Source organism: Eurosta solidaginis, chromosome 1, assembly GCF_040869045.1.
Source record: "Eurosta solidaginis isolate ZX-2024a chromosome 1, ASM4086904v1, whole genome shotgun sequence".
Taxonomy (NCBI): Eukaryota; Metazoa; Arthropoda; class Insecta; order Diptera; family Tephritidae; genus Eurosta; species Eurosta solidaginis.
The window spans coordinates 376,143,048-376,160,597 of NC_090319.1; the positions used below are offsets into that span (position 1 = coordinate 376,143,048).

The window sequence follows — 17,550 nt, forward strand, 5'->3', positions numbered from 1 at the left end:
TTATCGAAGACTAATACATTCCGGCAGGTTATATAAATAAATACCAATATAATTTAAAAATATATGTTCCAAATTTTATTACCTTGTGCTGGGAGCACTGGAGGATTGGAAACGCGTCCTTTCCAACCTCCCTTAAAAGAGTGGCTCCCAGACTCGTCCATTTGGTATGCTAGTAAATATGCTGATCCAAATCACTTGGCATTCCGACAGCATATTCAAAAGTATTAAGTAATCAATTTTAATAATGAATTTTATTTAGTAGTTTAAGTTTTAGACCTAAACAGTCGTAATAATAAATAAATTAAATTTAATTATTGATATCGATACGTAAATGGTTTAGCAGCCGTACGAAGCTGGCAAACATCGAGTTTGGGTTTTTTGGAAACGTTGTAAAACTGTTAAAATTGCGAAAATAATTGTTTGGCTATGGATCCATCTCTTCAGTGGTATTAGTAAGCAAATATATCATCGGCGACGCTCTAAAAGCTGTTAACGACATCCAACAAATTTTGCAGTAGAACAAGAGAATACAATTGAATAAAATACTTGAAATTTCGAAATGTATTAAAAATAAATATATGGAGCTGGCAGCTTTTAATTTTTTTTTTTGGTTGTAGATCTATTTTTTAGAAATTTTTAGCGATTCTGTGCAGGGACGGAAAATAATAATTTTTTTTTTTCGGAGTCGAAAAAGTCCTGGGCTCGAATCGTAACATACGATCACGGATCGGCAACCATACGAAAGAAAATTACGTGATACGTCAAACGTATACAAAAAACGGGATTATAACATACGATAGCAAACGGAACGTAATTTCTTTTCAATTCACAATAAATTTTACGATCCACATTAGTTTGGATTGTATTTTAAGCTCACAATAGATTTTGAACTGTCAAATTGGTTACCAAAAATAAAAATAAAAACTAAAAAAAAACTGCGATGGACCCAATTTTATTGTTTTGTTTGAGCTCCAGTAATAGCGCAGGCGAGGAAAAGATAGTCCGAAGGCGGTTAAGAGAGTGTAGTAACCCTTAGGACTTATCGAACAAAGTGTAAGCATATCATTTATGTATTATTTCTTTGTAAAAAAAAAGTTATTGCAGTTTCTTGAAGAGATTTTGCTTAACTTAAGAAGCTTTTAGTTACTTTCTGGAGGAGTTAAATTTGAAGCAAGCCGATACCAAAGCGGGTGCCTCGCCATGAATTCCACCAATATTTCCTTTTGGCTTGGATTAAGCTTGTTTGAATTCGACCTTTGTTAATGTGTAATAAGAGTTTGAAATTTATTATATTTTTTGTTCATCTATTTAAACCAGGGATGCACCTTAACGTTAAGCTAATCGTTTATCAAAAAATTTCCACCGTTTCCGTTGAAACACTTCGAAATATTATCGATAAAGAAATTATCAAAATAAATTGTATCTCGTTTTTAACCGAAACGAAAAGCTTTCGTTAACGTTAAAAACGTTAACAAAAACGTGATACTTTATGTTTGAATTGTGCTGGCAATGCTACAGCCATGGTGAAGCCGTAAGGTGGCAACAACGAGCGCACATACACACACAAACTCTATGTAATTTGTTTGTGTAATTCGTTGGTGGTAATGTCAAAAATAATCTGAGAAATGTTCGTACTGTCAAAATTCAAGAGAAAAGTTGCAATCAGCTTGGCTAATGCTTTCACCTTTAATGACTCCGCCATCAATCAGCTTTGCCAGCATAGTTTGAAATTAATAATCAACATAAACGATTTGATTTCGTTTTGATATGGCAGAAAACGAAACGAATCATTTCGTTAATTTGACGATCTTAACGTTAATAAACGAAACGAAATGAGTTCGTTTCGTTTATTAACGTTGATTATCGTAACGAAATGATATCGTTTCGTTGGTTAAGCATGCCTGATTTAAACAATGTTCTTACATTTTCAATGAAATTTGTGTGTATACGATCGCCAGTTTGTGTTCGAATGAAACGTGCGTTCAGTCACTCGTCACGTATGTTGCGTTCCCAAATTACGATCGAAGCACTACGTTCACGTATGTCATAATCCGAAAATCATATTTTTACGTGACGAGGTATACGATCGCGGATGTTACGATTTGGCCCCTGGTCAAAAAATTGTCCTAGGTGAAAATGGTTGAGTTCTCAGGTATCCCTATGGCAATATAATGTCGAATCATGCATCGCTTTTATTTTTCGAACTTTTTCCATAAAAGTCCACATATAAAAGTAAAATCTGTATTTTTATAGAATAGAACTAGTTAAATTCAGAGTTTTAAAAATAAAAGTCCGGAAATAAAAGTTAAATCCGGACTTTTCTTTTTTAAGGCCAAAATAAAAGTGCGGCTTGATAACAAGGAAACGGCTTATCCGAAATAAAAAATTGTATATTAAAAAAAATTTTTTTTAAATAAAAGTCCGAGTTTAACTAACTTGATCCAAATATATTAAAAGTCCAAAATTAACAGTTTTGCAAGGAATTATATTATAAAGGGAATAACAGTTTCCGCCCATGATTTTGTGCATTAAACACACACTTTTCTATTACAACCATGTACAGAAATCATTCCTTATTCCATCAGTATCAGTCATTTTTAATGAAAAGTGGAGTTAGCAGCTTTTATTGCGGCGTCGACGCAATGTACATATGTTGGGGGTAGAGTGGGTACATTTTTCCGACATTATTCCTAGCAAATTTTAATTCTTAATACAATTCAATACAGTAAGTTTCTTTTGAGAATACTTCACAGCAATGCGAGCTGTTTTTTTTTTTTTTTGAATTTCGAAACAAATTGCTCTATACAACTTGACCAGCCCTAATGAATAAGTTTACATACGCTCATGTAACTCTTAATGATTTTTTGGAATGCAATTTTATAATACAAATACTCCCCGCTTTACCGATTTGCGAATGCCGACCAAAGCGACTGTCGACCTCTCTGTAAAATAACGCTTAAATAGCATTTGTGTTGAGTTGTATTACTTACATCAAAGATCCAATCATATTAACCGATTACTTGTCAAGCTGATGTGAGATAAAAGATTAGTTTAAAGAGTACTCTACAAGGAGTTCGACAAACACTTTAAATGACACTCGGCATCTGCAATAGCGGCGTTTATCTACGAATGTACGTCTAGTTCTAAAATATGTGTGCATGTTGTATGCTGTATGTGTATATTGGTTGTATTTTTGTTTCTTATTTAAACAATAATAAAAATAATACCACTCAGATGATCTATTTCCTTTGCGCCGTGGGATCGGTTGTTGAAGTTGAACTCGAATCATTAAAACTTAGCTCGAAACTATTATCACCACTTGTACATGTAACAGTTGTTAAGCTTGAATCATTGTATGGACTCTGCCGTCCAAATACACTTAAATTTGGTAAACTATATTCACGGCAGTATTCATCTAAATCATTTGTATCATCAGCATTGCGATCTTTTGATGTATTTACGCCACCATAGACATTTTCATTATCATCATCATCGAAGCTATCATTGCTCAAACTACTACAGCGACTACCATCACTTGAAGGATTTGGCGAATTAGAAGATGTTCTCTCTTCTTGTTGTTGTATGGAATTACTACACCTCCCAGCAACATTTTTTATAACTTCTGCACCCGTATTATCTAAATTTAGTTCAGTTATCAATGGTAAGCTGTCACAATTTGACCTTGATAACGTTGATTGCTCTGGCAATACATTTGATGTTGATGATGCAATGACTTCTAGTGAATTATGATATGCTTCTCCTGACATTGTGTTAGAGCTTTTACCTTCTAGGAGGCTAAGTAAAGGTGTTCCATTTGCTACTTCCTCTTCTGATTTAATCGTTGATTGTTGGCCACTATTGGCTACTTGGAGTAAATCGCTTAATTCTGGTATATTATGTGTTGTTAAAGTATTATGTTGCAGTTGCTGCTGTTGTTGTTTTGATGTTTGTAGACTTCCGCGATTTTCACGTTTACTTCGATAATGAGCATTACTTTCTACCACTGAACCTACATCATTAATTGTTTGTGTTGTTGGCTGGTGATTGGACGCATTTTCTTTTGGTTGCTGTTGTTGTTGCTGATTAAGAGTATTTTGCTGGCGTGCAGCTCGTTGTGTGCGAGGTGGTGGTTTTGGTGGTGCCGTGCCGCTCCTAATATCTTTATCGAAGTGTGAAAACTTTATGAAATAATCTCGATTTGGGTCTGCGGTACTGTTTTCGTAATTTGCATGGACATTTAGCATATCTGAGTCTGGAAAGCCATTTGAGTCATTGACATAGTCTACAACACTACGCAAACAGTCAGTCGGAATAGAAATGTCGACTTTTGCGCCAGGTCCTTCCAACGGACGATCGGGAACTGGTTCTAAAATGTCAAGAATAAGAATTGGTAGCAACATAATAAATATAGTTTATTGTGGCGAATATTAGCATTTCGGTTCATCACTATGCTACTACTAAATAAATCAACAAAAACAATAAAGCAAGTAGACACACATACATGCAAACAGGGAAGCTACAGCAAAGAGAATATTTCACATACATGTAGGCAGCAGCTAAGAGCAGAAGTTGTTATTCACACATAAAAAAATAAATGAATGGCGCGATAACCTCCGAACAGATTTAAGGCCGAGCTTCTCTTCCAATTTGCGCCGTGCTCCTTTTAATTTTTCCTACAAATTGGCGGGACGGGACCTACTTATTTTATGCCGACTCCGAACGGCATCCGCAAGGCAGATGAGTTTTCACTGAGAGCTTTTAATGGCAGAAATACACTCGAAGTGCCTGCCAAACAAACTTGTTTGTAAAATTTGATTTTACTTTGCCCGGGGCGTGAACCCAGGATCTTCGGTGTGGTAGGCAGAGCACGCTACCATCACACCACGGCGGCCGCATATAACTAGAAGAAAAACGGTCACATCACATACATACAGGAGAAATAAATAAGCAGCTGTTCACGAAGTCGGCAAAAATTTAAATGTAAGTGTATTAGTGAGAGCGTGAGCATCCCTGCAGGAAATTATAGTTAAAATGGTTACTACATTTATTATTATTATTAAAAAAATAAAAATAAATGTAAGGCGCGATAACCTCCGAAGAGATCTAAGGCCGAGCTTCTCTTCCAATTTACGTCGTGCTCTTCTTGATTTTTCCCTACAAATTGGCCGGACGGGACCTACATATTTTATGCCGACTCCGAACGGCATCTGCAAGGCAGATTAGTTTTCACTGAGAGCTTTTCATTGCAGAAATACAATCGGAGCGCTTGCCAGACACTGCCGAGGGGCGACCCCGCTTAGAAAAATTTTCTTCTGATTGAAAAATCTTATTTCTAAAATTTTGATGTTGCTTTGCCCGGGAGTGGAACCCAGGGCATACGGTGTGATAGGCGGAGCACGCTACCATCACACAATTATTATTATTATTATTATTAATAAGTCGTTGGACAAAAATTCTTATAGACTATAGAATCTACGAAAGTATTACATACAGCTTAATTGTAATTAAAATATACAGTTTAAAAAGGGGAATTCAAAATTATCAAAAAATCGGCTCTTGGAAGCGAAAAATCAAGAGAGACTTTTTTACTTAGTACATTGAACTCACAAGTAGCGCGATTAACAGGAGCATAACTAGCATAATTTGTTCTGAAGTTATCTCCATAGAAAGGAAAGAAATTCCGAAGAAGTCGTTGAGGAACATTAAAGCGAATCCTTTCCAACAGATCAGGACAGTCAATAACCCCCTTAAGCACATTGTATACAAAAGTTAAACAAGTATAAGTATATAAAGTATAGATCGCCGACTCTCAAGTGACTTGAGCCCTAAGAGCATAAGCCGAGAAGAATAGGAGGACATGGGTTCTGAAAAGTTTTATGGACGAAGAGCATACTTTAGAAAAATTGTCTGTATCCTCTCGATTCTATTTATGGCTAACTGAGTACAAGGCCTCCAAATAAATACAGCATATTCAATGTGCGACCTAATAAACGACGTATATAAAAGTTTGATTGTATAAGGATCAGAAAATTTGGAGGTATTACGCCTAACAAAACCAAGCATGGAGTAAGATTTAGCAGTTACATAATTAATATGGCTATTAAAAGAAAACTTACTATCAAAGAGGACACCAAGGTCTGTAATCTCGCTTACGCACTGAAGTTCGCAATCAGAAATAGTATACCTTGTGCGCAAGACGGAAGTTGACTTAGAGTGGGTCATATGGAAACATTTAGACGGATTAAGAGATAGATGTGAGTTCAGACACCACTGATATGATTTATTGATATCGCTTTGCAACTTTAGAACATCATCAGGTGCCTTGATTATTGAGAATATCTTTAAGTCATCTGCATACAACAAACACTTAGAAAATGAAAAACAACTACTAATGTCATTAACAAATAAAATGAAAAATAGTGGCCCTAATATACTTCCCTGAGGAACACCAGAGGTTGCCACAAAGGAACTAGAGGATACACCATCAAAAGGGACCACACACTGTCGATTAGATAGATGAGAACTAATCCATAGGAGAAAAGAAGAATGGAATCCAAAATAACTCAACTTATTAGAAACATTTCTTGGAGAACTTGGTTTTTGATTCTGTAGTATATGTAATGTATTGTAAATTACGATTAGCATATTCTATTACGATTCGTAATAGAATATGCTATTGTGAACAACAAAAAAAAATGAAAAGATTGAATACACACCGAATAAAGAATCAATTGATACATAGCAACCGACGCAGAAGGTTCTATTACTAAAGCATCACGTGTGGTACCGTAACAAAGAAAAAAAGTGGCAAATTTTAGCTACAATATTGAAGAAAAATATCTTCTGGCAAATTTCTTCCGCGAAAAAAGTTTTAATATCTTCCGTAATCCGAAATGGACGACAACAGCACACAGCAAATCGTTTCAATGCTGGCCGAAATTTTGTTCAAGTGCGTAAGTCAGCGACAGAGGAGGAAATCAGGGATTTACTCCATGGCATAGTAGGCGTTCCGCCACAGCATGCAGGTACTTCGAGCACTAATGATTCGGTGAAAATTGGTCTACACCAATGGCGGCAGGAAATCATACACAGGTGCAGATTTTCATGAATTTCCAGATATAATGAACACGCACAATTCAATTATATTTGTTAATAACTATATTATTCAACAATCACGTACAATTCAATTATATTTGTTCAATATAAATTCAAAAACCAATATAAAAATTTTCACATCAAAAATAACATGAAATATAAAAAACTTGAAACTCGATTTTTAAAGAATAATTAAAGTGTTAACAACAATAAGTATTTCATAACAACGTGTAGTAAATCCCCACACAACTCCCCTCTTCAAATTAAATGTAACTCTCTTTGTTTTATCCAAAGAACTATATTTACTCGCATCCAAATATGCAGGTTTAATTCTGTCTATAGCAATATTTATGAATTTATTATAATAATTAATTTTGAACCACTTTGGTGTTTTCTCTATTACCTCAAATGGTCCTTCATATGGCTCCTGTAAACCGGTTCTCTTTCTATCAACTCTAAGTAATACAAACTTGCAATCATTTAAATCTTTTGGAACATAAACTAGTGAATTTTTATGGTGAGATATGTTTGATGCACAATTCTTGAAATTTTGTTTTAATTTTAACAGAACATCAGATGAGTCAAAGTAATTTTCAGATCGAACTACCATTTGCGAAGGAAGTCTTAGATATTCCCCATATGCCATCTCTGCAGCTGTAGATTGAATGTCTTCTTTATAGGATGATCGCAAACCTAACAACACTATAGGTAACTCCTCATACCATTCAGCTGCACTTCCACTTGCCATAATTGAAGCTTTAAGTTGCCTATGAAAGCGTTCAACTATTCCATTAGCTTGCGGATGATAAGCAGTGGTTATGATTTTATGACTTCCTAATAGTTTTGAGAGCTCTGTAAAAACCTGCGATGTAAATTGCGCTCCCTGATCAGTTGTAATTGTCAACGGAACTCCAAATCGTGATATATACTCACGAAAGAAAGTTTCTGCCACATTTTTCGCGGAAATATTTTGAAGAGGATGTGGCTCCGGCCAACGAGAATTTCTATCTATTAAAGTTAATATAAATCTAAAATCATGTGATGGAGGAAGAGGTCCAACGATATCTAAATGTACATGCTCAAACCGCCCTTTTGGAATGGTATTTTCGAAACTTGCGATTTTGTATGTCTATAAATTTTACTTTTTTGACAATTAATGCACTCTTTCGCCCACTCGTTTACATCTTTATTCATTCCTGGCCAAAAATATCTATTAGTGATTAACCGGCGTGTTGCTTTAATACCAACATGGGCTATACCATGTAATTTCTCGAACACTAATTTTCTTAAAACTTGAGGTATATATGGCCTTGTTAAAGTAAGTGACGTCTCATACCAAATTTAATTATTTAAAAATGAAACTAATATTAGTTCAAATTTATGTCTACAATTTAGATTTTCTACTAATGATTTAATTTCACCATCTTTTTCTTGTTCAATAAATAACTCTTTTAAATTTACATCAATGGTTTCTAACGTTAAAACTTCGGGTATCCTTGATAACGCATCCGAAACACAGTTTAATTCCCCTTTTACGTATTTAATGTCACTAGTAAATTGGGATATGAACTCCAACCTTTGAATTCAATGCAAATGTAAGTGGCTTGTGATCCGTATAAACCGTAAAAGATCTACCTTCCAACCAATGTTTAAAGTGTTTAATAGTTAAATAAATAGCGAGTAACTCTCTATCAAAAGTACTATATTTACATTCAGACGGACTAAGTTTCTTAGAGAAGAAGGCTAACGGTTCTTTAGTATTGTTGATTTCCTGTTGAAGAACTCCTCCAATAGCCCTATTTGATGCGTCTACAGCAACAGAAAGAATTGCTTCACTGTTGAAATGTGTTAACAATGTTTTCTTAGCAAAACTCTCTTTTACTTTCTCAAATGCCTGCAATGTTTCATCAGACCAATCAAGTACCTTATCTTTGCTCTTTGATGCCTTTGTTATCATGCTGTGTATTGGGTCTAGCATTTCAGCAAGCTTTGGTATATCCTTATGGTAAAAATTAACCATTCCCACAAACTTTTGCATTTGTTTGATTGACATTGGCCGTCCAAAATCAAGAATTGATTGACTTTTCTCCGCTGATGGTTGAATACCTTCAGATGATATGTTATAACCTAGGAAACTAATTTTACCTACTCAAAAAACGCACTTAGATGGCTTGATATTCAATCCGTACTTATCTAAACGTTGAAATAGTATATTAAGGTGTTGTAAATGTTCTGATTCATCTTTACTAGCTATCAGTATGTCGTCCAAATAAACAAATATAAAATCTAAATCGCGTAACACTTCATTTATAAACTTTTGGAATGTTTGCGCTGAATTTCGTCATCAAAAAGGCATCCTGACGAATTCGAACATTCCAAAATGTGTGGTTATGGCAGTCTTATGAATGTCTTCTTCCGCAACAGTTATCTGATGGTAAGCCCTAACCAAATCTATCTTTGAAAATATTGTTTTATTTTTGAATTCAATATGTAAATCATGTATGTGTGGTAAAGGGTATCGATCAGGTACAGTGATTAAATTAATCCTACGATAATCTCCGCAAGGACGCTAGTCATTTGCGTCTTTTTCAGGTACTAAATGTAATAGCAATGTTCCATGTGATTTAGATGGACGACATATTCCTGATTTTAATAAAAAATCGAGTTCAGTCTTTGCTATTTTAAATTTAACAGGATCTAAACGTCTTGGCCTACAAAAAGGTAATACTCCATTTGTTATAATATGATGAACTGTCGAATGATTACCCGTTTGTATAATCTGGCTCAGAAGTTAAAGAAGGAAAATTTTTCAAAAGCTTTGTATATTGATTTTCAACTGAAAATAATTTAGGCAATGAAATATTGCAAAATCCGGATATCACGTCTACAGATAAACTAGTTATAGTAGTTAGATAAACTAGCTAGTAATAAGAAATACAAATGGAAACCCTCGACGGAGTCCCAAATTAAGTTTTAATAATTTTTTTCCATAAGTCGGAATCATGCTGCCATTAGCAGCCGTTAAAATAATATCTGAAGATTTTTTGTACATTTTGAATTTAGATGAAGGAACAACTGAAATCTCAGCACCGCTATCTATTAAGAATTTAAGCTTGCTTTCTTTATCTAATACAAACAAGCGACGTGTTGAAAAAATCAAAATGCTGTTGTTAGTCGCTGCAACAACAGCGCTGTGTAGTTTGTTTGACTAGGACTATTTTTCTGGAAAGCACACGGTTCTTCACATTTACGAGCTTTACTGCCAAAATGGTAATTATGCCCACATAAGCAATTTTGAGACTTTGATCTACCTCGCGACTGAGAATTTCTACGATAACTAAAATTCCGCCTTTTTGGACGTGACTGTCTGTCATTAATTTGTGTTTTAATCTCGTTAATGTCTAATTGTAAATGATTAAAACTTTCACATATTTTTGTTGTAGCCTTCGCTAAATTCTCTACAATTTTTCCAAATTCATCAATATTAATCGAAGATGTAACAACTCTATTTCTAACTGCACAAATTTCATTATCACTGGTTATCTCCCAAATTTTATCTGCCAGTTGCAAAAGATCATTAATATTATTTAAATTAGCACTAATCAATGCAACATAAAGATTTTTTGGAAGTTTACGTAACCAAAGATTTTTAAGGAAATTTGAATCGATAGTATTACCTGCTAGTTGGTCAAGGGTCCTATAATATTCAGAAAGTTTCCGATCACCTATCTCAGTATCTGATAAAATTTTATCCAATCTTCTCTGTTCGCTTAAGGAGTGCCTATCAATAAGAGTTTTCTTTAAATTGTCATATTTTTCACTTTCAGGTAGATTTTGAATAACATCTAATACATTTGCAATAATGTCTTGTGGCGAGGCAGTTATTAAAAACCAGAGCTGTAAAAATATTGAATCAATTGAGTGTGCATTCTCTCAGCATTCTTTTAAAAAATTGTGATTTATTGGTTGATTATTATAAATCTCCATTCCTGAATGGCTCAAAACACCTTAACTCAAATCTAAAGTGTGTGTGTTATTGAATGATAAAATATAATTCAATATAGAGTGGGAATGTAGGAACCATTCCCAATCTTTAATGAATGTAAACTTGAAATGAATGCACACTTTTTTTCCATTCAGTTCTAAATACTTTTTCCCTATGGTTCTTTTTTTTGTATACTTTCATTGCCATCAGATATGTTAAATCAATTTAGGAGTTGGGTGCAAAAAAGGCGTAAAATTTATCAATAGAGAGATTCTAATTATTCAAGTAGTTTAATATTTAAGAATTCATGAGCTTAACACCGACTTATAATAATTGAATATTCAATCATTATTTTTGAAAAGAAAGAAAAATTTACTGGAATACTGCGATTTTAACATTTCGAAAACCGCCACATAATCATCATCAGTCAATTTCGAATATTGTCAAAGGCTTCACTGATATTCGAACCGCGAATCACACGGTGAAACTAAGAATGGGTTGACTTTTAAGCCACATTCCTTAACAAAGAATGAAAGAATGAAGAAACAGAATTCTTAAATCAATGATTTAAAATTTCAAATGATTGCACACTTTTACAGCTCTGTTAAAAACTCGTATTTAGTCAAATCTCCAGTTATGCCTTTTGTAGCAAATTGCGTCTCAGCATGTACGAACCATCCTTCTGGACAGTTCCACCAAAATTGCGATAATTTCACCGAAGTGGCACAAATTTCATTCCTATCGTAAGGATTGCGTATATTTTCTGACGAGAACTCACATGGATCCTCTATATCTATAAAAAGACCTATTTTGCCTATCTCCCGCGCCCGTTTCACGCGGAGAATGAAACATTTTGAACATTGAAAAAGGCACAAAAATAAAAATTAACAATAATCCTATAGACTTCTATAAATATATTATAAAATTAAAATCAAATTATATAATCAATATATAGATATAAATATTTAGTAGTTAATGTGGATATGTTGTAACGTTACAGCTGAATGACTACTCAGGAAGTGCAGCGACTGAAGTCACTACCACACACTTTAGCGACGCTCTGATCCACGTATTAACGTATGCGCTTCCTTTTGCTTTTCTTCTGCCTTTAAATTGTGTTTTTAAATATTATGAACTGCTTGATATTTTGCAATTGTTGCTATTTTATTAGTTATAAGTTGGATGGGCTCACATACATATATACGTATATCTCTTCAAACGATGACGATAGTAGAATGGCAGACATTTTAATATACATATTTATCGAATGTAAAGGTAACTCATACGCGCCGTCGTTTGCTGTTGCAGTGATGAATTACTCTATTGATAACCGCGCTATTGGTGACTAATTGAGAGCAAAAAATGTATAGAACTTTCTAATGCTTTGTTTTCACTATGTCAAAATCACTGACATCAAATACTGACATAACTGTCACCATGGCGATTTGGTGTCAAATGTGTTTTCATTACATATTAAAAACTGGCATGAAGTCGATATAGCAGTGTGTGCCAAAGACTGTCATCAAATTGTGGTGTCAGTCGATTGACATCCAGTTTTCACCACTGACGTCAAACGTTAAATAAATAGTTTTGACAGCGATAGGGTCATTTCGGGTATTTCGGGATCATTTGGGGTACCTACCGGCATTATTTCTGGTTGCTTTTCGGGTTCCGTCCTGGATCCCATCGGGGTCATTTCGGGTCTTTTTCGGGATCATTTGGGGTACCTTCCGGCATCATTTCTAGATTGTTTGGGGTATCGGTCCGAGATCCCGTCGGGGTCATTTTGGGACTTTTTCTCGACTAATACGGGATCATTTGGGGTGCCTTCCGGCATCATTTCTAGATGATTTTGGGTATCCGTCCGGGATCCCGACGGGTCATTTTGGGACCTTTTCTCGACTTTTTCGGGATCATTTGGGGTACCTTCCAGCATCATTTCTAGATGGTTTTGGGTATCCGTCCGGGATCCCGTCGGGGTAATTTCGGGACTTTTTTGCGACTAATACGGGATCATTTGGGGACCCTTTCGGCATCATTTCTGGAGGGTTTTAGGGATCCGTCCGGGATCTCATCAGGGTCATTTCGGGACTTTTTCGGGATCATTTGGGGTACCTTCCGGCATCATTTCTAGATGGTTTTGGGTATCCGCCCGTGATCCCGTGGAGGTCATTTCGGGACTTTTTCTCGACTAATACGGGATCATTTGGGGACCCTTTCGGCATCATTTCTGGAGGGTTTTAGGGATCCGTACGGGATCTCATCAGGGTCATTTCGGGACTTTTTCGGGATCATTTGGGGTACCTTCCGGCATCATTTCTAGATGGTTTTGGGTATCCGCCCGGGATCCCGTGGGGGTCATTTCGGGACTTTTTCTCGACTAATACGGGATCATTTGGGGACCCTTTCGGCATCCTTTCTGGAGGGTTTTAGGGATCCGTCCGGGATCCCATCAGGGTAATTTCTCGACTTTTTCGGGATCATTTCTGGAGGGTTTTAGGGATCCGTCCGGGATCTCATCAGGGTCATTTCGGGACTTTTTCGGGATCATTTGGGGTACCTTCCGCCATAATTTCTAGATGGTTTTGGGTATCCGCCCGGGATCCCGTGGGGGTCATTTCGGGACTTTTTCTCGACTAATACGGGATCATTTGGGGACCCTTTCGGCATCCTTTCTGGAGGGTTTTAGGGATTCGTCCGGGATCCCATCAGGGTCATTTCTCGACTTTTTCGGGATCATTTGGGGTACCTTCCGGCATCATTTCTAGATGGTTTTGGGTATCCGTTCGGGATCCCGTCGGGGTCATTTCGGGACTTTTTCGCGACTAATACGGGATCATTTGGGGACCTTTTCGGCATCATTTCTGGAGGGTTTTAGGGATCCGTCCCGGATCCCATCAGGGTCATTTCGGGATAATTTGTGGTACCTCCCGGCATCATTTCTAAATGGTTTTGGGTATCCGTCCGGGTTCCCGTCGGGGTCATTTCGGGACTTTTTAGAGACTAATACGGGATCATTTGGGGACCCTTTCTGCATCATTTCTGGAGGGTTTTAGGGATCCCATCAGGGTCATTTCGGGACCTTTTCGGGATCATTTGGGGTACCTTCCGGCATCATTTCTAGATGGTTTTGGGTATCCGTTCGGGATATCGTCGGGGTCAATTCGTGGCTTTTTGTGGATAAATTCGGGATCATTTGTTGGATCCTATCAGGTTATCAGCTCATATAGATCTTTTTTTTTTTACTCAATTACAAAAATAAAGTGCATTAGACAGAAAAAAATTTTTAAACAGATAACTTGATAAGCAGGCTAACGTGAATAGCCCATACATTTCATTTTCTCCTTGCGGACGGGGCGGCGGGTAAATGCTAGTATATTTATAAAGAGAAAAGGAACTCACGCGGAAAGAGCAGCGCAGGCTGCTCCACTTGGCAGATACCTCAAATCGCGACATCTTTAAAATATCCGCCACATCTTGCCATTGAGCCTCCCTCAAATTCCGGTCCCTGTATTGAGACGAAAGAAAATTCAAGGTCCCCTTTCTGACCTCTACTTCCTGCAATAGCCTCTCCGTTTGCTCGGCTGTCCATTTTTCAGTCAGTTTTCTCACCCGCTTCCTTTTTTCAGTGGTACTACCGACTGGGTGAACGAAAATTACAGAATTTGAAGCTGACTTATCCATTACGTCCTCCAACTACTCCAACCCCAAACGGCAACCCTACTCAAAAATGTCCCTATTGTAATGCGGAGTGAAATACCTTTCGTTTGATACCCATGTCAGCATATCTCATGCAATTTTTTAAAATTTCGAATAGGTGGCAACCCTAAATGGCAACCCTACTGAAAAATGTCCCTATTGTAATGTGGAGTCAAATACCTTTCGTTTGATACCCATATCGGCATATCTCATGCAATTTTTTTTATTTCGAATAGGTGGCAACCCTACTCAAAAATGTTCCTATTGTAATGCGGAGTGAAATACCTTTCGTTTGATACCCATATCGGCATATCTCATGCAATTTTTTTATATTTCGAAGAGGTGGCAACCCTAAATGGCAACCCTACTCAAAAATGTCCCTATTGTAATGCGGAGTGAAATACCTTTCGTTTGATACCCATATCGGTATATGTCATGCAATTTTTTTTTTAATTTCGAATAGGTGGCAACCTTGTGAGACATTCTGAGTGGCAACACCTAAGTAGAAAGTCTTAGAAGGTGATACATTATCTCCGTGCCAAATTTCATTTAAATCGGTTGAGCCGTTCCCGAGATCGTTCGGCTATACAAACAAACAAGAATTGCTCCTTTAGTGAGAGATTTGCCAGCATGTTGGCAAATCTTTTTTGTGTGTCAAACGTTTCCAACAGCGCTGGAAAACTGAAATTTGGCCGTTTTCACTTGGATGCCATTTTGTCTGACAAACCTGACTGCAAACGCAACTGACACTATTTGGCAGCCCGTTTTCATTATTTTGGCAACATTTGACGAAATAAATGCCATAATGAAAACGAGGCTTAAGTGATTCAGGATGCTGTGAGTATAATTGAGGATATGTATGTGTGTATGTATTGGGAAATTTGACTGCTGACTCAGATGCACTTTGGGCCTGTGTTATACTCCTACAGCAAATAAGTCGTAACTTGACTGTACGACGTACTCTAGTTGACGATATCCGCTTTGTACCGTTGCTAGCATTCGTCCTCAAACGTTCACATGAACAAGAAAAAATACAAAAGATACTCACACTGCTGCAAGATTTAACTTATGGTATACAAATTAGTTGGGAAGAACTATATCTTATAGTGTTGCTGGAGCAACTTGTTAATATCATATATCAAGCAGCTGAAGAGAGTGAAGATGCATTGGCGCAGTCGGTAAGATGTTTGTTGTGCTGCTCGAATACTTTGGCTTCTGCCGAAATTTAACGATTTCATGTGATAGTCTGAAGACAGAATAACACCGAGAAGCCTTCTAGAAATACTTGATTGTTTGGATTGCCGGCTGTTTTTGCTTAATTTCTTTGCTTTTCTAAAAAAAAAAACTTGATTGTTTGGATTGCTGGCTTTTTGTTGTACATATCTAATTTTCCGCTTTGAGTAAACTTTCGGCTTAAATGCGCAAGGATTACGCTCTTCGGCTCCCATTTACAGATTTAGCTGATTTGGTAGAATCGCCATAGATCATGAATTTCCAGATATAATGAACACGCACAATTCAATTATATTTGTTAATAACTATATTATTCAACAATCACGATTATATTTGTTAATAAATATATTATTCAACAATCACGTACAAATCAATTATCAGCCCTATTCTGCATTTCGACTTGGATTGGAATTTTTTCGATTTGGCAAGTTTGGTATTCTGTGTTCCAATCTCTTTCGATCCAACTTCGAATCGTTCGATTTTTTGTATTCTGCATTTCGATCGTAGTTCCGTTTTTCTAAGTTGCAAATTAGTTGGCGGAAAAATGTTTTCTTTTTATTTTTTTATTAATTTATAACAGAATTTTAACAAAAATGTAAGTAAAACTTGTTAAGAAACGTAGAAGGCTTGATGATGATTGTTTTTTATATGTTTCCAGGTCAAAAACAACATGTCGATGTCGAAGTCCTTGGACGTATTTGCGCCGCAAAAGTATCTAACACATACTTTAAAGCATACTTGTTAAGTCGAAAGTTATTTTTGAACCTAAATAAGAAAATAAGTCATTAAAATATACGACTTTTAAGTTCAATTTCTTACAATTCGTCACTCATCTCAAATGGATTACACAAATCTCGCAATATTTGCCTTTCCATTCTCGCCTGGAAATTTTCGTATGCGTTGCTTTCCAACTCCATAAATAATGCCGCGGCTATTGATTCCATTATAATAGACAGCTATAATTTGTGTCTGTTCGTTGGGTCCAGATATATGCCAAAGCAAGCTGCCGGAGTAGAGGAAGGTGAAGCGAAAACGTAAACAATCCTTGCGGAAAGAATAAATAAATCTTCATAAAGTATTTTAGGGCAGTGCAATGAAATTAGCATCCTTAAAATTCAGAAAATGTCAACTATATTCGTACAGGAATCCGTTTTAACAAAACTTGGTGGCCACGGCAGGGAATTGGCCAAAAGAACGACAAAAACACACTTACAATTATGAAAGCACTTCACTCAAAAAAATATAACACTGCGGCAATATATTCTATTGCTTTTTTTTTGTACAAAATGGCGTGGATAATAAAATATAAACGTTTTTCAGTATTTTTTACAAATTTTCTTTAATTTATTTTGTTCCAATGTTCACACATTCCGTACCAACAGCTGATTTCGAAAAATCATTTGCTCTTCCTCTTCTCTTTACAATTCCGTCGTAATGCAGAATACCAAACTTCGATTGAAGCGGAGCGTAGAACGGGAACGTAATCGAAATGCAGAATAGGGGTGTATATCTGTTCAATATAAATTCAAAAACCAATA

At 36.2% G+C, this 17,550-nt stretch overlaps 1 protein-coding gene and 1 long non-coding RNA gene across 2 annotated transcripts in view; one reads left to right on the forward strand and one right to left on the reverse strand.

Annotated features, from left to right (window-relative positions):
* Positions 1–232: 232 nt before the first annotated feature.
* The window catches only part of tub (interleukin 1 receptor associated kinase 4 tube), a 51,970-nt gene continuing 34,652 nt past the window's right edge, over positions 233–17,550 (reverse strand). The window contains exon 2 of the mRNA XM_067763131.1: positions 233–4,366. Coding sequence (XP_067619232.1) covers positions 3,240–4,366 — 1,127 coding nt within the window. The 3' untranslated portion in view covers positions 233–3,239. The remainder of the gene's footprint in view (positions 4,367–17,550) is intronic.
* Positions 16,471–17,339, forward strand: LOC137238299 (uncharacterized). Its single transcript, XR_010949151.1, has 2 exons — positions 16,471–16,607; positions 16,671–17,339. It is a non-coding gene; the product is annotated as an uncharacterized lncRNA (long non-coding RNA).